Source organism: Eurytemora carolleeae, unplaced genomic scaffold (genome assembly GCF_000591075.1).
Source record: "Eurytemora carolleeae unplaced genomic scaffold, Eaff_2.0 scaffold597, whole genome shotgun sequence".
NCBI lineage: Eukaryota > Metazoa > Arthropoda > Copepoda > Calanoida > Temoridae > Eurytemora > Eurytemora carolleeae.
This window is the reverse complement of record NW_019396500.1, coordinates 3,951-23,979: the sequence shown is the minus strand read 5'-3', so window position 1 is coordinate 23,979 and position 20,029 is coordinate 3,951. Positions and strand designations below refer to the sequence as shown.

Here is a 20,029-nt window from a genome sequence, read left to right as displayed (position 1 = left end):
GTTAACGACAACCCTTCATTAACGATTGTTAATGATGACCTTTCGTTAAGAATTGTTGATAACGATTGTTTTTCAAAAAACAATCGTATAAAAAATGGTCGTAACTCAATAAAAACGATCGTTTTCAAAAAGATCGTTATTTGTTTTCTATAAAAGTTTGAAAGGAGTGTGTTGTTTTTAAAAATGATCATTTTTGAAAACAAATCGAAAAATGATTGTTTAACGATTGTTTAACGATCGTTTACAAAAACGATTAACAACCCTAGTTACATTAATAATAAAATTTAATAATTTCCTTATTTTGGTGAAAGGTATAAATATTTTGCTGTTATGGATATTGATGAAGTTGTTGTACCAACACAAAACAGAACTTGGTTGGATATTCTAGATGAGCTTCAAAAAGTAAGATATATTATCAATTGTGCCTATTCAGTATTGTATAGTAACAATTGAATGGTGTTACAATTCCTGGAATACAATAATCATAATTATTAGCTTCCTAGCATGTAACCCTATTCATACAGACGTCTTCTCATCTGCCCAAAATGCCCTCTATTTTCCTATTGTGATACAAGACACAGATACCAAGACAACTCTGAAAATTATGAAAAAGATTTTAAGATTATGTGAACTCTGAAATGCCTTTGGCTTTGATTTTACCTTTCCAAATCACACATACTTTTTGGGTCTTGATGCAAAGATGACAATGCCTGATTTACCATGGTACCCTTGATACCTAAATCTGATCAGAAATGTGGAAGATATTGTCGTTTCTGACTCATGAAGTGGTTAAGTCTCTAATATTTCTCAAAAGCAAGAAATGTAAAAGTCACTTTTTCATTGTGACCATAAAAAAACAGTTTTCAAACATAAAAACATGCAGCTCTTATTCATACTTTAATAAAGAAAGCTTTAAGGGGTACAGTTTAAATCAAATATTGTTGTGTTTCCACTTAAAGTGTGAGGCTTTTATTTAAACAGCCTTAGACCAATACTTTTGGTTCAATATCGATATGGAGACTGGAGTGGATCCCAGGAAACCAACCTCAACCCCCCCCCCCTCCCCTTAGTAGAAATAGAGATAGAAATAAATATTCTTACACTATGGAATGATATCTTTCTTTGTTGTTCATTCTGTGAAGCAGGAGCATTAGAGATTTAAAATTATCATGCTAGTTACGTTATAATTATTCTTATAAACACCTTTTGTATGCTATTTGACATATTTGACATAGATACATTTTAACATTTAAAAGTGTAGGAGGAAGCATGCTTACCCTTTAATAATGTATTTTAAACATTTTTATTGTTTACTCAACTTCTTTTTTTTTGTTTAACATATGCCAATTTTCCTTTTAATAACCCAAATTGAAACATTCTTACATACCTTTACATGGTGGAATGACATTTTATTTCATTTTAAGGGTTTGTAAGAATCAATGTATAAAGACAGTTATTCTTATGCATCTGTGTATACACAGCAAGATAAATATACAATTCTTTTTTTTAAATGTTAGATTCGAGAAAATTAACTTTTTACAGAAATAAAGCACTTACAATATTTTAGAGAAATGTTTCAATAGAAAATATAGAAAACCTCTCATTCCAAAATGGTTATTTTCTACAACAGTACAAAGAAGCCAACAATGAAGGACCTTATCCTGACATTCCATCTTATAATCACATGTTGCAACATGTTTACAGGTCTGTTTTCCTGACATTCCATCTAATAATCACATATTGCAACATGTTTACAGGTCTGTTTTCCTGACATTCCATCTTATAATCACATGTTTAGGGATTATAGATTACGATGTTGCTCATCGACCCGTTGATATCACCAATGTTGCTGTTTTAGACCCAGGGTAGTTCAAGGTTAGACCCGGGGCTGAGCCAAATCCATCTTTCCATCTATATCTATCACTACATCTACATCTACAGCTACATGGAGGCCTAATATGTCAGAGTATTGTTAAAATCAAATTGAACGATAACTCTCGACATTTTCCCCCTGGGGATTTGTAGCATTTTCTGTTGTAATGCTTATCATGATCTTTATTATCTATGTTATCATTATATGTCTTATCTACTTCAATGTTGCTCTAACCGGCCGATCTGGTCAGTTTGATTCACCTGTATATAAATAAATTTAGTACTACATGAACTTTCCTATTATACGGACGAATATAGAGCCTTGAGTTTTGGCTAGAGTTGAGAGCCTTGAGTAATGGCCAGAGATAGAGTTAGTGAGGATAAATAAGACTCTGAGTAGCGTAATCTCAGGACTAGACTTTATTACATGTATACTTACTGTATATTGTAATGTAAAGTCATGAAATACCCTGCTGTTTAAATGATAAAATTGTATTGCTATGTAGGATGATTGCCCCCTTTTGATTATGCTTAAAGTATCCTTAAAATAGATGTAGTGTCAATTAAGAACAGCTAGTAATGTTGTGCTAATTGATGTAATGGAGCAATCTTTGATCTGTTATTCTTGTTTGACATTACTTGTCCATCATGAGCTGTTTTAGGGCATTTTGAGGTATTCTTAGAGATTTTTACACCATTTGTTCACAAACTTGTTCTGTATTGTTTGTTCACAAACCATTACAATTTGTTCAAGGTGTAAATTATATTTTCTCATTTTGGATTAAAAACCTCACTACTGTCACATTTAATAAAGGAAAGGTTTAAATTTTATTTTTTGAACTGAAATTTAGAAAGGTCTCAAAAAAAGGTTCAAAATCTAGCTCTCAAAGCCTTCATTAACATTTTTAATAAATTTGAAAATAAAATTTCTGCTTAAGAAAACGGTGTTATATACAATCCAGCCCTGCACCCTCTCCCCCCATAATGATTAAAGAACCAACGTTTTAACCCTATCTCTGCTGGGGTACTTGAAAACCAGGATATGCTGGGGGGTGGTCAATTTGACCCCCCCCCCTCTCTAAATCCCATGTTTGATGTCAAAATATGACAAATAATACATCATTGGAAAGCTCTTGTGCTCTACTTTTGGAATCTGCAAAAAAATTTGCAAAATTTTTTTAATCTCGTACTATTTTTTATCAAATCTGACAAGTGGAAGTGGGTCAAAACAAAGATTTAGTTTGTTACAGGAAAAAGCTGTCATTCAGGCAGTGTGCCTGAGAACTCAGGCAGTTAGTATTAAAGCCTTGTTTTAGGCCTAAAGGGAGGGCTTTGGGTATGTATGAAAAGTCAGAAAATTTCAACAGCCTCAGACCAATACTTTTTGAGTTAAGTAAAAAGACTACAGGGGGGGTCAAATTACCCCCCCCCCCAGCAGGAATAGGGTTAAACAACATTTATAAAAACAGTTAAAATTATCTGTATTCAATACTTTTGCTGTTCGAATTTTCTTTAAATTTCAAAATTTGAAAGAAATTTTGAAATAATAGATATTAAATATCTGCATAAAATGAAAACCTGCAATTGCTATTTCCAGAGCTCGAGATCATCTAGGACCCAATCAGAACCCTAAATCATTTCAGAACTCCCTACATGTATGTGATTTTGTTAAAAAAAATTTATGGATTTTTTACATAAAACTAATATTTACATTCATATTTGGGTTCTTTGAAAACTAAAAGCAAGTCAATATCAAGAGGGGTTAATACTTACGGGGTTTTATAAATTTCTTGATATATCTGACAAATGATATATTATGTGTTTATTATTATTTTTAGACACTTGTTTCAGCTAACCATTATTCTATAAAATGCCTGAAGCATTTTAAATGTCAACGGTATTCAGTTGGTCTTGAAATTGGACAATTGAACCACTACAGGTAAAATAATTTTTTGACATTATCACCTTGATATCTTTTGAAATTCAAAGAAAAACTGGGTGTTAAAAATTAACCAAAGACTACACTTTTTCTTTCAAGGTATTTTTAAAGTTAAATATTTAAAAGAGAAATTTCAATATTCCTTGGCTTTGACAATCGTATGGTGCACTGTGAATGGTGTGAGGGGTTCAAAATCCAATTTCTTCTTCTAGATTTTAACATACTTAAATAAACATCAGGATTTAGAAAATTTTGTAATAATTTTCAAATTTGTTGTGTCAAGGGGTTATCAGAATTATTATTTATTCATATTTTTTACTTAATAGCTGGATCTTGCAATAAATGTTTGGATTTTATTAATTTTGCAAGTTTTTGCAGATTATTAAAGTTAAGGCCATGGGCTTTCAAAAAATGTATGAATTATCATAAATTTGTGTCTCAAAAAAGGAGCCTCCCCCCTTGAAAATTGATTCTAAAAAATAAAAATGAATAAAAAATGTAAACGTGCGGGAATAGGTTATGTACTCCTTTTAGGTTTGGGATAAAAATCAATGCTTAAAACTCTTTTTCAGTGTAAAATTTTGTCTAGCAATAACTTTAACTTAGATGTTCAAAGTGATGAAGAGGTGATAATTTAATCTTGCAAATGTATATTGCAACTAATGTCACAATTCATCAAAAATGCAGTATAAAGTATACAATTATGATATTCATGTTTTTTCTAAAATTGTTTTGTTCACTTTGAATTTAGTCATATATGAAATCATTAATTTTGTTAATCAAAGTCATATCTAAAGTTTTTTTAACTGTATTGTTTATGTTCAAAATTAAATTCTTAACAGTTATTATAAAAAAAATGTTTGTTTAAATATGTGTGTTGTGCAAGGTAGTTTATTAAGAAACCGGTTCCCTTTCTCTTTCCTTCCCCTCCAATATCCTTTCCTTTCTCTCCCTTCTTCTTTCTTTCTTTCCACCTCCATTCTTCTTTCTTCCCCCTCCCTTCTGCTTTACTCTCCCTTCCTTTTACTTTCCTCCCGTCTCCTGACTTCTTTCATCCCCCCCTCACTTCTTCGTTCTTCCCCTCCATTTCCCCCCCCCCTAGAGCCAGAGGCAGGCTCTAATTTATTAAACAGTAAACTTACATATATATTCAGATTTTTCTTTTTTTTTATCAATCTACAATGTCACAATTTGTCCATTTTATGATTATTTCTCTAATTCTTTCAGGTACCTTAATCTTATAAACAATATTTTTTCTCCGGGTTTCATTTTAAATGATTTGTAATTATCGTCAGATGACTAATAGTCAGCCTTCAGGTAGATTAAATTAGATTTTAAACTTTATTTTTTCTTTATACAGGTTTTTCAGAGGGGTGCACATCAACCGTTAGGGGGGTGCACAAAAAAAATGTTGGCCCCAAAAGTGCACCCCCCTAGACCAAACCTCCACTACACGCCTGATTCTGCGGGGATCAAACATGGTTTTGCAGGGTTGAAACAGTGTTCTGCTAACTACCTGGGTTCGAGCAAGATATTGCAAGGATTATGGCCGCATGGCCCCCCTCTCTCTTGTTCATCAGTCTTGTTTTTTTTTAATTGTTTTAATTAGGACCTCTGATCTTCAGATCAGTATTTTGCAGCCCACACAAGTAGGATTTGATATGTTAGTGTAAATGTATTAAAATTAAACTTCTTAGATCTTCGTGTCCTTGGAAGTTTCCTGGGTTCTGTAAGAAGAACGTTCCAACAGTGAAGGATGTTACACTTTGGAGATGGAAGACAGAACTAATGGAGAAAGTGAACAACACCCTTCTTGGTCTTGGACTCTTAAATAATGTTTTTTAACTTATTTGGATCTATCTTTGACCAACTGTAAATTGTTTTTAAAATGTACAGATTTTTCCAAATGTCTATATTATTCTAATATAGTCTGTATGTAAAGAGTGTATGTTAAGTTTCAGTTTATATTTTAGACCAGAAAAGATAATTTTATCTAAAAAAATCTAGTTTATTCCCTAAAAGAATAAAAAGTTTTGGTTTAGAGTTTTTGATTCATATCATAATTTATGAAAGCGAACCTCTGCAAACGAGAATATTTGTGTANNNNGGGGGGGGGGGGGGGCAGCAAATATTGGGCATCTGTGCGCCAAAAAAAAAATGCTGTGCCCCCAATTGTAAAGATTGTTTCCCCCTTGAACAATTTTGATATTTTTTTCACCGTGTAAACTAATCATGGTACACACTTCCACATTACAAGTGTTAGTAAATTATTTATGTAATTTTCTTAAGTGGACTATGTTGTATTCTGGATTGTTCGATATATGAGTGAACAGTCCCTTGAATCCAGCAGGACGCCAGAGAGATCAGTACATCCTGGACTGCTGCAGAGTAGACACAAGTCTCCCTGCACATAGCCATCCAGGGACCTGTGCTATATACAGTGCACAGACAGCATACAGAGAGAACCTTTCTAGACGAGATATAAGAAGATGAACCGTGTTCCAGTCATAACATGGAACCCTGCCTACATCGAGGAACTGGAACCAGATGGAGGAGTTGATCCAGTAGACCCCGCCCCTCTCATAAGTGGGAACACTCAGATCATCACTGCTCCAGCCTCAGAGGATGAAGACGTAGCTGAGGAAGTTGTAGAGGACAAAGATGAGGATCATGATGATGAGGATCTGTCCAAGACAATGCAAGCTATGCAGGATGTCTTTGAGGAACTGGAGGAACTTGATAGAGAAGTAACCCAGGAATTACAAGGGTTGAATCAGGAGATAAGTAACTGGGTGTCCTCGCCCTGCAAGGGTACAGGTCCTCCCATTATCACTATCCCAGCTTCAGAGGAGGAGGATGTGACTGAGGATGTTCCAGAGGATGTTGAAGAGGATGCTACACAGGTACTCCAAGATGCAGTCCAGAGCCTATCAAAGTTGAACGATGGGCTGAGGAGTGTATTGTCCCTTAGCAGGGACACAAGCTCACAACAGCATACTGATATCCCTAAAGTTGATATATGGGACACAGGGAAGGCTATAGAGCAGGAGTTCAGGCTGTTCCCCAACCCGACCAGGAAAGGGTTAAAGGACCGGCTTGAGAACCAAGTATGGAACTTGCTCCAGATCATACAGGAACGAGTTGACCAAGGAACCTATAATAATACAGATATAAGACTAGTAGATGGATTACATGTCATATCTGTCTTACACGCTAGACTCGGTGTCCTAACTGAGATAGCGCTTAAACATAGAGCTAGGAGACCTTAAGAATACCAAGGGATCTAAAGCTAATGTTATGCTATTATTATTCTTATGTGATTTATGTATGCATTTATCAATGTATTATTAAATGTATTAATAAACGTATCTATGTTGTAAGAATGACTTTATTACTTGGGTGTTTAGATTTGCAAGTGCATTCAGACATATAAGGCTATCTCTATATATGGAGGTAGCTGAAGTATTGTAATGCCAGGTTGCAAAGATATAGACGGCGCATGAGGAGTTAGGCCCGAGTGATAGGACTAACCCGATCTGCAATGTCATCAGATTGCACAAATGATAGATGAAACAAGTTAGAGTACTTGAAGCAAAATCTCATTAAAGTGTGAATTTTAAGATACCAACTCATTGCACATTTAGAAGTGGCAGAATACTACAACTACATCAGACACTCCCTTTTAATTATAAATGGTGAAATCATAAATTTTAGTGTATTTGTTACTTGTAATAATTGTACTAATTTTTTGAAGCGTTTCCGTTTTTTTGAGGCGTTTCCATTTTTTGAAAAAAACTTTTAAAACTTCATTTAGTTGAGGTGTTTCCTTTTTTTGAGGCGTTTCCGTATGTTTTAAAACTTCATTAGGATGAAGCGTTTCCGCAAAATTGTTGAGTGGTTTCCGTATTTTTATAAACTTCATTTAGTTGAGGTTTTTCCTATTTTTTTTGAGACGTTTCTGCAAAATATTTGAGGTTTTTCCGAATTTTTAAAAACTCCATTTAGTTGAGGTGTTAACTCTTTTTATTTTGACAAGTTTTTGTTTAAAAAAAATGTCAAAGCTTCAATTAGTATAGAGACGATTTCTCTTTTTCTTTACGGATTTCCAAAATTTTTGGATGAGTTTGTCTTTTTAGATAACTTCTTAAATTCATTATAGAGGAGACTTTTCCGAAAATTTCGTTTCTGTTTTTTCAATAAAGGCTTTTAAAACTACACATAAAATTGAGACATTTCCACACAATTTTCCAAACAGTTTAGAGGCGTTTCCGTTTTTTCAATAAAGACTTTTCAATCAACACATGAAGTTGAGACATTTCCACACATTATTTAGAAGCTTTTACTTTTAAAAAAAAAATGAAATTTCATTTTAATTTCTCAAACAAAAATTTGCAAAATTTTTTTAATCTCGTACTATGACGTATTTCTGTTCTCATAATAAATTCCCCTAAAAATCCGTAAACATGGTGACCAAGTCCCAAGAATTTCTCAGGAATTTCCGGATTCCGGAGAAATTCTAAGCAATTTTGTGGGGAAAAATTCCTGAAGGTTTCTTCGGAATTTCTCGAAACTGAGTCTCAAAACTGTGATCCCACAAAAATCCATTATATAGGGACCAATTCTGGAGTATTTTTCGAGAATTTCCGAGGAATCAGTTACAGGAAAGGATTCTCTTCAAAAAAAAGAGGAAACGCTTCAACAAAATAAAGTTTTAAAAGTTTTTTCAAAAAACGGAAACGCCTGAAAAAAAGAGGAAACACCTCAACAAAAGAAAGTTTTTAAAGTTTTTTTAAAAAACAGAAACGCCTCAAAAAAAAGAAAACGCCTCAAAAAAACAGGAAACACCTCAAAAACTGGATTTTGAGGGATTTCCGTTTTTCTTGTAGAAATTGTGGAAACGCCTCAAAAAACCACTTGTTGAGGGGTTTCCGCTTTTTTTGAGGCATTTCCCTGTTGAGACGTTTCCGTGTTGAGGTGTTTCCATAGCACAATAACTTACACCTATACTCAAAATTTGAAAGCATAGTTTCTTCACTTCCAGTATGGCAGCTAGACAAACAAGATTTCTTATCAGAGAAAAAGTTTTTATTGAGAATCTGTTTAAAACTTTAACTAATTTTCCGAATAGAGTTGAAAGAGTGAGGAGAAATTTTGCCAGGGAATTCCCTGGTCAAAAAATGCCCAGTGAAAGAACAATATCCCGGCTTGTGCATAATTTTGAAACTAAATTTACAGTTGAAAACCTTCACAAGGGTAACAGTGGACCAAGGAGGACAGAAAGGACCGATGCGGTGGTGAGGCAGGTGGTGAATGTGGTGACCAGGGACTGTAGGGTTGAGTATGATAGACCATCAAACACCAGTAGGAGAAACAAACTCAACCTCTCCAAGTCGACCTGGAACAGAATTTTAAGAAATGACCTGAATTTTACTTATTACAGGTAAAACTTATATGTCAAAATAAAATACTATTTATTAATTAGCTTTGTTAACCCTAAAAAGAATGGGTCTGAATCTATGTAAAACCTGGAGAGGGGGAGGGGGTGGGGTAGTGTCCAGAAAATGTTGGAAAACGTAAAAAAAATTAGTAATATATCTATCTACATTTTTCAAGAGCTTGATCAGAAATAGTTTTATTCTAGTATTTTCAAACAAGTTCTTGTGAACAAGTGTCATAATAAACAAAGTAGTTAAAGGGTACCCTTAAAAACTTTGTCTGATCAAATATGAATTAGATATCAATGTTTATAATTTGGAAAACTGATTATTATCAATTGTGGTATCTGTACAAAAGGGACTTGCGCATTTTTACTGCTGGTAAACATATAGCAATTATCAGAATTAAACACGTTTAAACCTGAAAACTGTATTATAGATCAGATAAATGCTTCAAGGATACCATAGCCGTTGTGAATCGATCATTGTCATCTTTTCATGTCACTTGGAATAACACTTACAGAACAGTCCAATTAACATTTTTAATGCATAATAAAAATTTACAATTAACTTTTTTCTTTAAAAATCTTTTCCAAAGTTTTCTTTTTCATTAAAATAAATTTCTAAATAACGAAATAACCTTTATTTATTTGTTAGCTTATTTTGTTAGCTGTAACTGTTAATTTTTAAGGTTGATTAGGGCACAACACCTTAACCTAGAACTTGGAGACATGAAAAAAGGTTCCAGATGTGTGAACGACTTAAAGATTTACCGGACGATGAGTTGGTAAAAACTGCTTTTACTGACGAGGCCAGTTTTTGTTTTATTACTCTTGTTCGAATGTCAAATTTTCAAATGTTAATTTGTAAAATTTTACTTATTTTATCCTTTCTGCAACTATTTACCACAAAAGTTTCAGGTTTTTACCACCAGCTAACATTAAATCTTCGCCAGAGTTGGTTTTCCGCCGTTGTTAACGCGATGGCGGGGGGTACACTGTACCGCAATAGTATATACTTTATGTCCCCGCCATAGTGCAATTGTCGCAGTTTCGATGGCGGGGAATTCTGAACCTCTGTAGTAGAAACAAAATTTTCCCCGCCATAGTATAATTGTTGTATATACGACTTCGGAAATTCTGAACCGCTGTAGTATATACAAAATTTTCCTCGCCATAGTACATCTGTCGTATATACGACTTCGGAAATTCTGAACCGCTGTAGTATATACAAAATTTTCCCCGCCGTAGTACATCTTTCATATATACGACTTCGGAAATTTTGAACCGCTGTAGTATATACAAATTTTTCCCCGCCATAGTAATCTGTCGCAGATACGATAAATACACTGCTGTAGTAGTAAATCCGACAGAGTAGACTAAATTAACGATATCAGATATATTAACCGTTATTTCATGTACCGGCAAGGCTTCGAATAGATCAGTATTTGTCCATCCTCTCAAGGAGAAACATATGTAGAAACTTTAAAGTAATAGAAATGTCCACAACTGAGGCTGTTCCTTTTATAAAAGCTTTATTGGTCGACAACTTGACGTCTCCTATATTGGTCGTGAAGTATACGGAGAAAACAAGTAAATCAGAAATGCTGAGTAGACGAGAAGAATCTTATTTCTGGAAGCCCTGCTTACTATAGTTAAGGAAGTAGGTACAAATTTAATTTAATTCTAAAGGGACTGTAAACGGTATTTCAAGTAACCCTCAATTGATAGTGTCATGTCCAATTCATAATGGTGCTCTTAAAAGCTTTTTCTGATAAGTATGATTTATATCAATGTTTTTGTAAACTAAGTATTTTCATTTGTGGATTTTCTTACTCCATAAGCAATAGATAATTAAATACTTTGTTAAGCTACATAAATCTTCCACATTATTAATCAGATGAAGGTTTGTGATTTGGCNATATTCTTGTAAACCTGCACAATTCAACTATTTGCATATATTCTTGTAAACCTGCACAATTCAACTATTTGCATATATTCTTGTAACCACGCAGATTTCAACTATTTGTTATATTCTTGTAAACATGCATAATTTAACAATTTGCATATATTCTTGTAAACCTGCATAATTCAATTATTTGCATATATTCTTGTAAACCTGCATAATTCAATTATTTGCAAATATTCTTGTAAACATGCACAATTCAATTATCTGCATATATTTTTGTAAACAGGCGGAATTAAAATAATCATGTTTTTGCCAGCATATTTTTATATTCATTCTTGTTATGAAAATTATTGTTATCACAGATTTTTCAAGCACAAAAATACATTTTGTTACTTTTAAACCATTTTTTATTTTTGTAGGCACTAGGCAGTATGCAGGGGCGTATACAGCACACTTCTTTCATACTCAGGGGGGATGATAGGATTTTTAAACTTGACTTAACTTTAACATCATAGTTTTAGAAAAAGGGGCTAACCCACCCCCCATGAAAAAATCCTGTAGTCACCCCTGAGTATGGTAGTAGTACGCTGACAATTCTGTGAGAAAGTCTACGATGTAGTATGTTGAATTCGGTGACATTTTTTCCGATATAGTATATTGATATCGGTGTATACCTCTCCAATAGGGCTGGGCACGTTCCGACTTTTTTGAAATCGTTCCGTTCCGTTCTAGAACGAGGGCCTTCAGCTAAATAGTTCTGTTCTCGTTCCTCTTTTTTTTTATTGTTCCGTTCTCGTTCCGTTCTGTCCCGTTCCATTCCGTTCTGAGTAGAAGAACGGTCTTCCCGTTCCGTTCCGTTCTTGGCGTTCTTAGTTGAAGAATGGTTGCATCCCTCTTGTTCTGTTCTTAATTTATAATCTTAATTATCATTTGTAGAGATTTTAAGCAAAATTATTTCTTTAAAAATGGGGGAAATCAGTTATAAATATCTATTCCTGAATGACTCTTGTTTAATTTTTTTCTTCATTAAAACATTTAACCCTCTTTTCCTGGAGCATAAAAAATTGCCTGTTATTTACCTATTTTATCCTATATAGACGGAACTGTAAACAAAAGAAACTGCACGAGGTACATCAAATCAAGAGGGAACGGTGGAGCAGGGCAGCAAGGTCTTGTTAAAAACTTCCTGCATGAAACCCAGAAGTTTCCCGAAAAAGTTATGGTCTGGATCGGATCCTGCTGCGGTCAACTGTTTGGGTTGAAGTTCCTGTGCACCACATTCGCCTGATTTATTGGTTCCTGATTTTGCAATCTGGCCTCTGATGAAAAGGCAGGTTTACCAGCATCCTTGACCCATCAACATCGACGAGCTGAAAGCCAAGATTACAAGAGTCGTTTATGATCTCAATACCCAGCCTGAACTTATCCAGAAGTGTCACATTGGTGTGAAAAGCCGTGCTCGTCTCTGCTTCCATAACTATGGCGAACATTTTTAATTCATGAAATAAATATTTCTCTAAATCGTCTCAATTATTTTCTAAAAAAAAACATCCATTTTTTCGATAGTTGAAATACAGATCTACATTATATAACCTAATTAGATAAAATGCAAGTATACATATTTTGCAATAGTTACAGAAACAATTACTTAGTAAACAAGAGGGGTGAGATATTTTTCTTAAAGTTTAACCAAAGTAAAATTGTATTCAACTTCAAACTTATTCTCATGTAATGTAATGGCCTATTGATTGACATGGCAACATAAGAAACTATTTTTTAGTTGTAGAGAATCCTAAATATAAGGAAATAGAAAATTTAAATTCTGTACAGTCGTCTCTGAAGTTGCATTCTTTGTGGGTTACCCTGTACCCAGCTAACATTCGATCTCCGCCGTGTTTTGGTCTCCGTCATGTCGTATGTGCGATAGCTGAGAGGTTTCTATACCTCCATAGTATGTACTCCATGTCCCCTCCATAGTAAGTGCTATGGCGAAGAAATTACTACACCGCCATAGTATATACTCCAGATTTCCGCTATATCTCCTCTTTCGTAGGTGCGATGGCGAAGTAATTATGTTCCACCATAGTATATACTCCATATATATCTCGGCCGTAGATACTCTGTTGAAGGTGCAAGGGCAGAGTAATTACGTACTCCATAGTATATACTCCATATTTCTGATATATCTCCTCTATCGTAGGTGCTATGGCGAAGTAATCAAGTACCATCATAGTATATACTCCATATATCTCCGCCGTAGATACTCTGTCCAGAGTACGAGGGCGGAGTTATTACGTACCTCCATAGTATATACTCCATATTTCTAAAATATCTCCTCTGTCGTAGGTGCGAGGGCGGAGCAATTATGCACCTCCATAGTATATACTCCATACGTCCCCGCTGTAGTTCCTTTGTCGTAGGTGCGATGGTGAAGTGGTCAATATACCGCCGGAGTATATAATCCATGTTTTCGCTGTCGTATATACTAAAGAGGAGATCAAAGTAACTAAATCAAACATTTGAACCGTTTATTTTTTATCAACCCGCGCAGCAGCAGTACACTCATGAGATTCAGTTACTCTCAAACTCTTCAACATGAAACACCCATGTGAATCCATCCTGTGTGATATTAATCCAACCAAGGAGCCTGTTGTTAATCCAACCTTGGAGCCTGATGTAAATCCAACCAAGGAGCCTGATGTGAATTCAACCAAGGAGCCTGATGTGAATTCAACCAAGGAGCCTGATGTGAATCCAACCTTGGAGCCTGATGTGAATCCAACCAAGGAGCCTAATGTGAATCCAACTAAGGAGTCTGATCCAACCAAGGAGCCCCATTGTGAATCCAACCTTGAAGCCTGATGTAAATCCAACCAAGGAGCCTGATGTGAATCCAACCAAAAGGAGCCATATTGTCAGGGGCGGATACAGGATTTAAGTGAGGGGGGGCAAGATTTTTTAGGAACAAAAAAATTCATAATTAGGAACAAAAATCGTGCCGCAGGCAAAAATTTGTTTGACTTAAAATACTCAAAAAGAGTCAAAATTGATGACTAAAGACTAAAATACTAGATTTTTAACTTTTCACACATTATAGTTTATTAAGACAGATATTTTCCCGTCAGGACATTTGGAGGAAAGGTTATTCATGGTCTAAATTTGGGTTATTAATTGTATACATGATAAAATGGTAAATGAAGACAACTTCTCATAATTATACAGTTCTCTCCAAAATAAAATGGTAAGTATTGACTACTTTTCAAAATACACACTACATTGCTTCCCAAAATAAAATAATAAAAATTGAAAACTTCTCAAAAATATACAGTGCTCCCCAAAATAAAATAATAAGCATTGAAAACTTCTCTTAAATATACAGTAGTCCTCAAAATAATATGGTAAGCATAGACGACTTCTCTTAAATATTCAGTGCTCCCCAAAGTAATATGGTAAGTGTTGACTATTTTTTATAAATATACAGTGCTCCCCAAAATAATATGGTAAGCATAGACGACTGCTCATAAATATACAGTGCTTTCCAAAATAAATCTTCTTTTCTCACTTTCTCTTTCTTCCTTTTTTTTCTCTTTTTATTTCTTTCTTCCATTTACAGTTACATACAGTATTAAAATGGTGAAGTGAAGACAAATTTACTTAATATGCAATCTTTTTTCAAGAAGCACTTATATTTATGAATGGTAATCATCATTTACCATATTATTTTGGGGAGCACTTTATATTTATGAGCATTCGTCTTTGCTTACTATATAATTTTGGGGAGAAATTAGGAACAAAATTAAAGGATTAGGACAGGGATTTAGGAACAAAATTAAAGGATTAGGACAGGGATTTAGGAACAATAAAAAGATTGTTTAGGAATTAGGAACAAAAATATAGGATTAGGACAGGGATTTATGGTGGGTCGGACACAGTATTAGGAACATGAACAATAATAGGAACATTAGCAATTTAAGAACAAAAAGAAATTAATAATTATACTTCAATGCATGAAAATTAGGAACAATATTACAATAAGTATTGATTAAGGAACATTACTAGATATGAACAATATTAACACTTAAGTCTAGTTTCTTACAAATTTCTAATTCTAAATTTATCGTTAACAATAACATTTACTTGTTGTCGTATTGTTGTCATATTAACACCAATAAAACAAATACATACAATGTAGTATATACTACAGCAAAGATATGATCTCCCACATCTAAACACTTCGATGTCGGTACCATGTAGTATATACTAAATCGAATTCTTTCTTTCCGATGTAGAATGTAGACATCGGTGAGAAAGAATTCGATTTAGTATATACTACATGGTACCGACATCGAAGTGTTCAGATGAGGGAGATCATATCTGCACTGTAGTATACACTACATCGTATGTACGACAGATCTGGGTGGTCGCCGTTTACTATACCGCCAGGACCTACATCGGACATGATGATCAAAGCTCCGCCCAACTCTGGCGAAGCCTGTCGTATATACGAGGCGTTATAACCGAAATCGGTTATTTTGCTAGCTGGGTATATAATGTGAAAAAAGTCGCAAAGTTTAACAAGGGAAAATAATATGTTTTAAAGTTTATCAATTTGGCTATTATTTATACTAGGTTGAATATTCGAATTCTTATCAATTTATAGAATTGGAAAATATTGAAAATTGACCCGAGTTAAACCAAAAACACATTTCTTGACTACTTGAAAATCATGAAAAGAAAAAAACGATTATTGACCATAATTTGCTCGATTTTTAATATTTTTAAATTTTATTTATTTACCTTAACTCCAATATTTGGTTGGTACCCATGTTATTTTTGCTTTTGTTAAATAATATAAAAAAAAATCGTAGACAAGTTGAAATCACTCGGTACTTTCAGTTTTAAAAATTTAAAAAATTATTTCATAACTTTTTTAAAAACTGACGATAAAATATCAAGAGTCCCTTTATCTAAAATTAAATTTTTTTGAGTACATTTCTGCCTTCAATATTGCTATCATACTGCCATACTGTTGTAGAATCAGACATGTATCCTCTACTTAATGGAGGGTCACTTGAAATTGGGTCGACAGTTCCTTAAATCTGTCAGGATCAACAGACCCGGAAAAAATTACATTTACTCACATTTCTTACTTATCAAAATAATGCTAAAAAATGTTAATTCTGTTTTTATTCTTTATTGTAAATTTTGTTCGGAATGAAAATGAGGTTTGGGAGAATTAATTTAGCTGGGAAAGAAGATCAGAGAACTCTGCTGGGAAGGGGTAGCGGTTCTGACCCTCCTCCACCAACCCCTGTCTCCTCAGATTTGTAATTTGAGCTTTTATCTTAAAGAGCCAGGGGCGGTCTACATACTTGTTCCAGTCTACAGCGACCTCATACTCTGAATAATTGTAAGGGTTAGGATAAGCTGGGGATTAACTTATTTAGAATGAAAAAGAATATATTTCAAATTATTTTTAAGTTTTCAAAATCAAGGAGACCAAATTTTAAAAAGTTTTCCCACTTTAGAAAACAGTGGTCTATATTTTCCATTATCACCCTCCCACCTTTGTACAAAACAAAAACGTTTATCCCCAAAAAAAATTGATTTAAAAAAATAAAAATTCCACTACGCAAATCTATTACAGAAAACTTTAGAATGGGATGACGATTTGTAGACTCAAGGTTTAAATAATAAACAATTCATACCTGTATGCACACCCAGGTTTTTTCCCGCATTGTGCTTCTTGGCGCCAGCAGGAATTTGAATCCTTGGTTTTTTTTCTCCCAAACTCCATCATCATTCTCATCACCTGATCCCTTAAACAATGTGCCCAACCTGAAAAAATTATATTTCAAATATTAAATAACTTAAAACTAGAGCTGGGCATTGTATTAATCAAAGTGCTTTTCTTCAGAATAATAACAAACAATGAACAATTGAATTATACAGTGGTAAGCGAAAATATCAATATGATGAAGACTGCTTATTTATTTAAGTTTTAATTGTTTACAAGCTTTTTTCGAATTACAAGTTTACAAGTAATCAAAGAGAAGGTTTTATAATTGACAGCTTCTCTTTGATTCTATATTTTTATTTATTCATGCTGTTTAAAAGCATGATATTAATCAAAATTCGATTCGAAAGTCGTCTTCATTATATTGGTATTATCACCTACCACTGTACCTAAATAACAGTTAAAATATCAACAAACTCAAGAAACTCTAAGATTTATCACCCTTTATGCATATAGAAGCTTTAACATAATTTCAAGTGACCCTCAGCCTACATTAAAGGGTGGCATGTCCGATTCTCAACAGTATCCTTTAAAGTGTCTTGATTTAATTAGATATCTGTTTTTGTTACTTTGGCATTTCTTATTAAAGTAAAAATGGAAAAACTAACCGAATTAAACACTAATTAAGTGAGAAAAAAAGACACTATCATTTCTCTTTTAATGGAGGGTCACTTAAAATTACAACAACAGTCCCTTTCAGGAATTTAAAAATAGGAAAATAAATACTTAGGGCTGCTGCCCGCTTACAATTTTTACGGGTTTGGGAGGGGGATAATTAAATATTATCCCCCTCCCCACCCCCATGCCCTCGTGGAATTTCAATTTTGATTTTAATAGATATAAAAAAAGCTAAGTTTAAGTGATTAAGTGGCACAATGCCTACAAAAGTTTTAAAAACATTCTTCAAATGAGATTAATGCTCTAGGTAACTGCTCTCCTAGTTACATTCCTATTATTTCCATGGAGGTGGGGGGGGGGGATTTCCTGGGGGAGGACATAACCCCCTGTAACAAGTCTCCTTTAAAAATACTTGACATTTTTGGTCCGAATTTTGAAAACCATGTCTGTCATTTAATTCAGTTACCTAGCACAGTTCAAAGTGAATAAATACTAAAGTGGACCAAACTCATAGTTGGATGACGACATTTTATGTCCCAAGTATTTAGAAATATGTATATATATATATAAATTGGTCTGTATACGGAGTGTACAGTACAACAGAAACTGGACTCACTTTGTTTACAAACACAGACTTAGAATTTGTATTTAACTTAAATATAATCCCCCCCCCTCCCTTAAAAAACTTTTCTAGGTCAATGAACTAAGTTTGGCTTTGGCAAATTCCTATAAATTGTATACAAAAATCGTTCACTAAGACAGACCCAAGGGAGCCCGACAAACCAAATTTTGTTTCTAGAACGTTTCAGAAACGTATGTAAGGTAGCGTTACGTTATGGTTTTGTTTTCCTGATACGTAAATGCTACGCAAAACGAACCACTTTTTATGTTACTGAAATGTTTTCCAGTATCGTTTCCCAGAAACGTTTTAAGATCGTAAAAAATTCGAACTATTAACATTTTAGTTATGTAAAACATTAATAAAAAACCTTCAAATTTTGTTTAAAAATGTTCAAATGCAAAACAAATCTGAAGAAAAAAAATCTTATATACATATATACTTAGTACTTACCTTAATATTCTATATAGAACACTAAATATATCTTACTAATATAGAGAACACTAAATCCTTATCCTAAATTTGTAGAGAACAGTATATACTTACCATGTCTTTTTTTCATATTTAAGAGAACACATACATACAGTGAAATGTTATGTACTGTAGAAAAACAAATGCCTGCTTTCTCTCTAGCAGAACGGACCTACTATGCAGTCCCAGAATTGTAGCTGGGGGAGCGCTGTGTTTAGTTACGCATCTAGTATCCTACAGGGGAACAAAGAATTGTACATGGATTAAAACAAAACTTCATCTTCAGCTTGGTTCACTGAAAGAGGAGTATAACCCCTCGTGCGAATACAAGCCATGCACAACGATACCGGTTTTTTACTCGACCAGATGTGAGGACTGGACTGCCATGGAAGATACCTCTCAATAGAGCTTTCAGGGATCACAACTCCCCATTTGCATATGGGGTGCAGTTATGGGTGAATTCCTTAATTCCCCTATCTGGGAAACAGTATAAAATGAAGGAACACAGGGAGAAATCCCCTATACCCTTCTTCCTACAAACCTCCTTATCTCTCTCCTACCTGCTCCACAACTGGGTGTTAAAAGAACTATTTGGAAAGGCCTTAAAGTGTAAAAACAAGAAACAAGAAGCAAGAAGAAAAAATAATTTGAACAGAAAAAAGTGGAAGGGAAATCTCTTGACAGTAGAAATGAGTGCTTAAAGCAAGATAAACAAGAAAGAAGAAGAAAACTTTGGAGATGAAAAACTGGAAAATGTGTAAAATGCCCCCCTCACCCCTGTCCCCCTCCAAGAAAAGCTAGGAATGCAGGAACTGACTCAACACAGTATCATGACTGAAGTAAAATTTAAATATAAACAAGGGGAAGAGTAACCTATCCACTTTCAATATATAGGATATAGATACAGGGCTTCAAAAAATAGTTCTGCCTCTGCAATTTGGCTAGCTGCAGAAAACATCCAAAAAAATTCATTTATTTTTATTTTCAAAATTAGCCATAGTGTGATTGAAGGATGGACAAGGAATGGAAGATCAAGAAGAAAGGATTAAAAACAAGAAATATAGAAGTCTCAAAATGTTTCCATCTAATATCATATTAAAATTTTAAAATATTGTAAAATTAAAAAAATAAATTATTAAAGTTAAAAATGTATTGTAGAAAAGAATAAGATTAAAAATATACAGTAGATAAAAAATCATTGAAAATACTCCACTATTAAATAACAAACAGTATCATGGATAACTAGCATTTTATATTAAAGGAATTGAGTCTTTGCCACAAACTCTAATTTTCTAATCACTATATCATTGGAACCAAATGTTGTAGACCTTAGATATTTCAAACTATGAATTCTTTTAAATCAAATAATC

General features: G+C 33.8%; 1 protein-coding gene and 1 long non-coding RNA gene across 2 annotated transcripts in view; one reads left to right on the top strand and one right to left on the bottom strand.

Moving 5' to 3' along the window:
- LOC111704452 (uncharacterized) overlaps positions 1 to 5,812 on the top strand; it is a 32,630-nt gene extending 26,818 nt beyond the window's left edge. Inside the window, exons 13-17 of the mRNA XM_023476685.1 lie at positions 312 to 402; positions 1,568 to 1,704; positions 3,470 to 3,527; positions 3,711 to 3,811; positions 5,509 to 5,812. Of these exons, the coding sequence (XP_023332453.1) occupies positions 312 to 402; positions 1,568 to 1,704; positions 3,470 to 3,527; positions 3,711 to 3,811; positions 5,509 to 5,656 (535 nt within the window). The 3' untranslated portion in view covers positions 5,657 to 5,812. The remainder of the gene's footprint in view (positions 1 to 311; positions 403 to 1,567; positions 1,705 to 3,469; positions 3,528 to 3,710; positions 3,812 to 5,508) is intronic.
- A 10,511-nt stretch (positions 5,813 to 16,323) lies between these two features.
- Positions 16,324 to 19,057, bottom strand: LOC111704451 (uncharacterized). Its single transcript, XR_002765834.1, has 3 exons — positions 18,735 to 19,057; positions 16,863 to 16,992; positions 16,324 to 16,554 (listed from the first exon to the last, which is right to left on the bottom strand). It is a non-coding gene; the product is annotated as an uncharacterized LOC111704451 (long non-coding RNA).
- Positions 19,058 to 20,029: the final 972 nt, after the last annotated feature.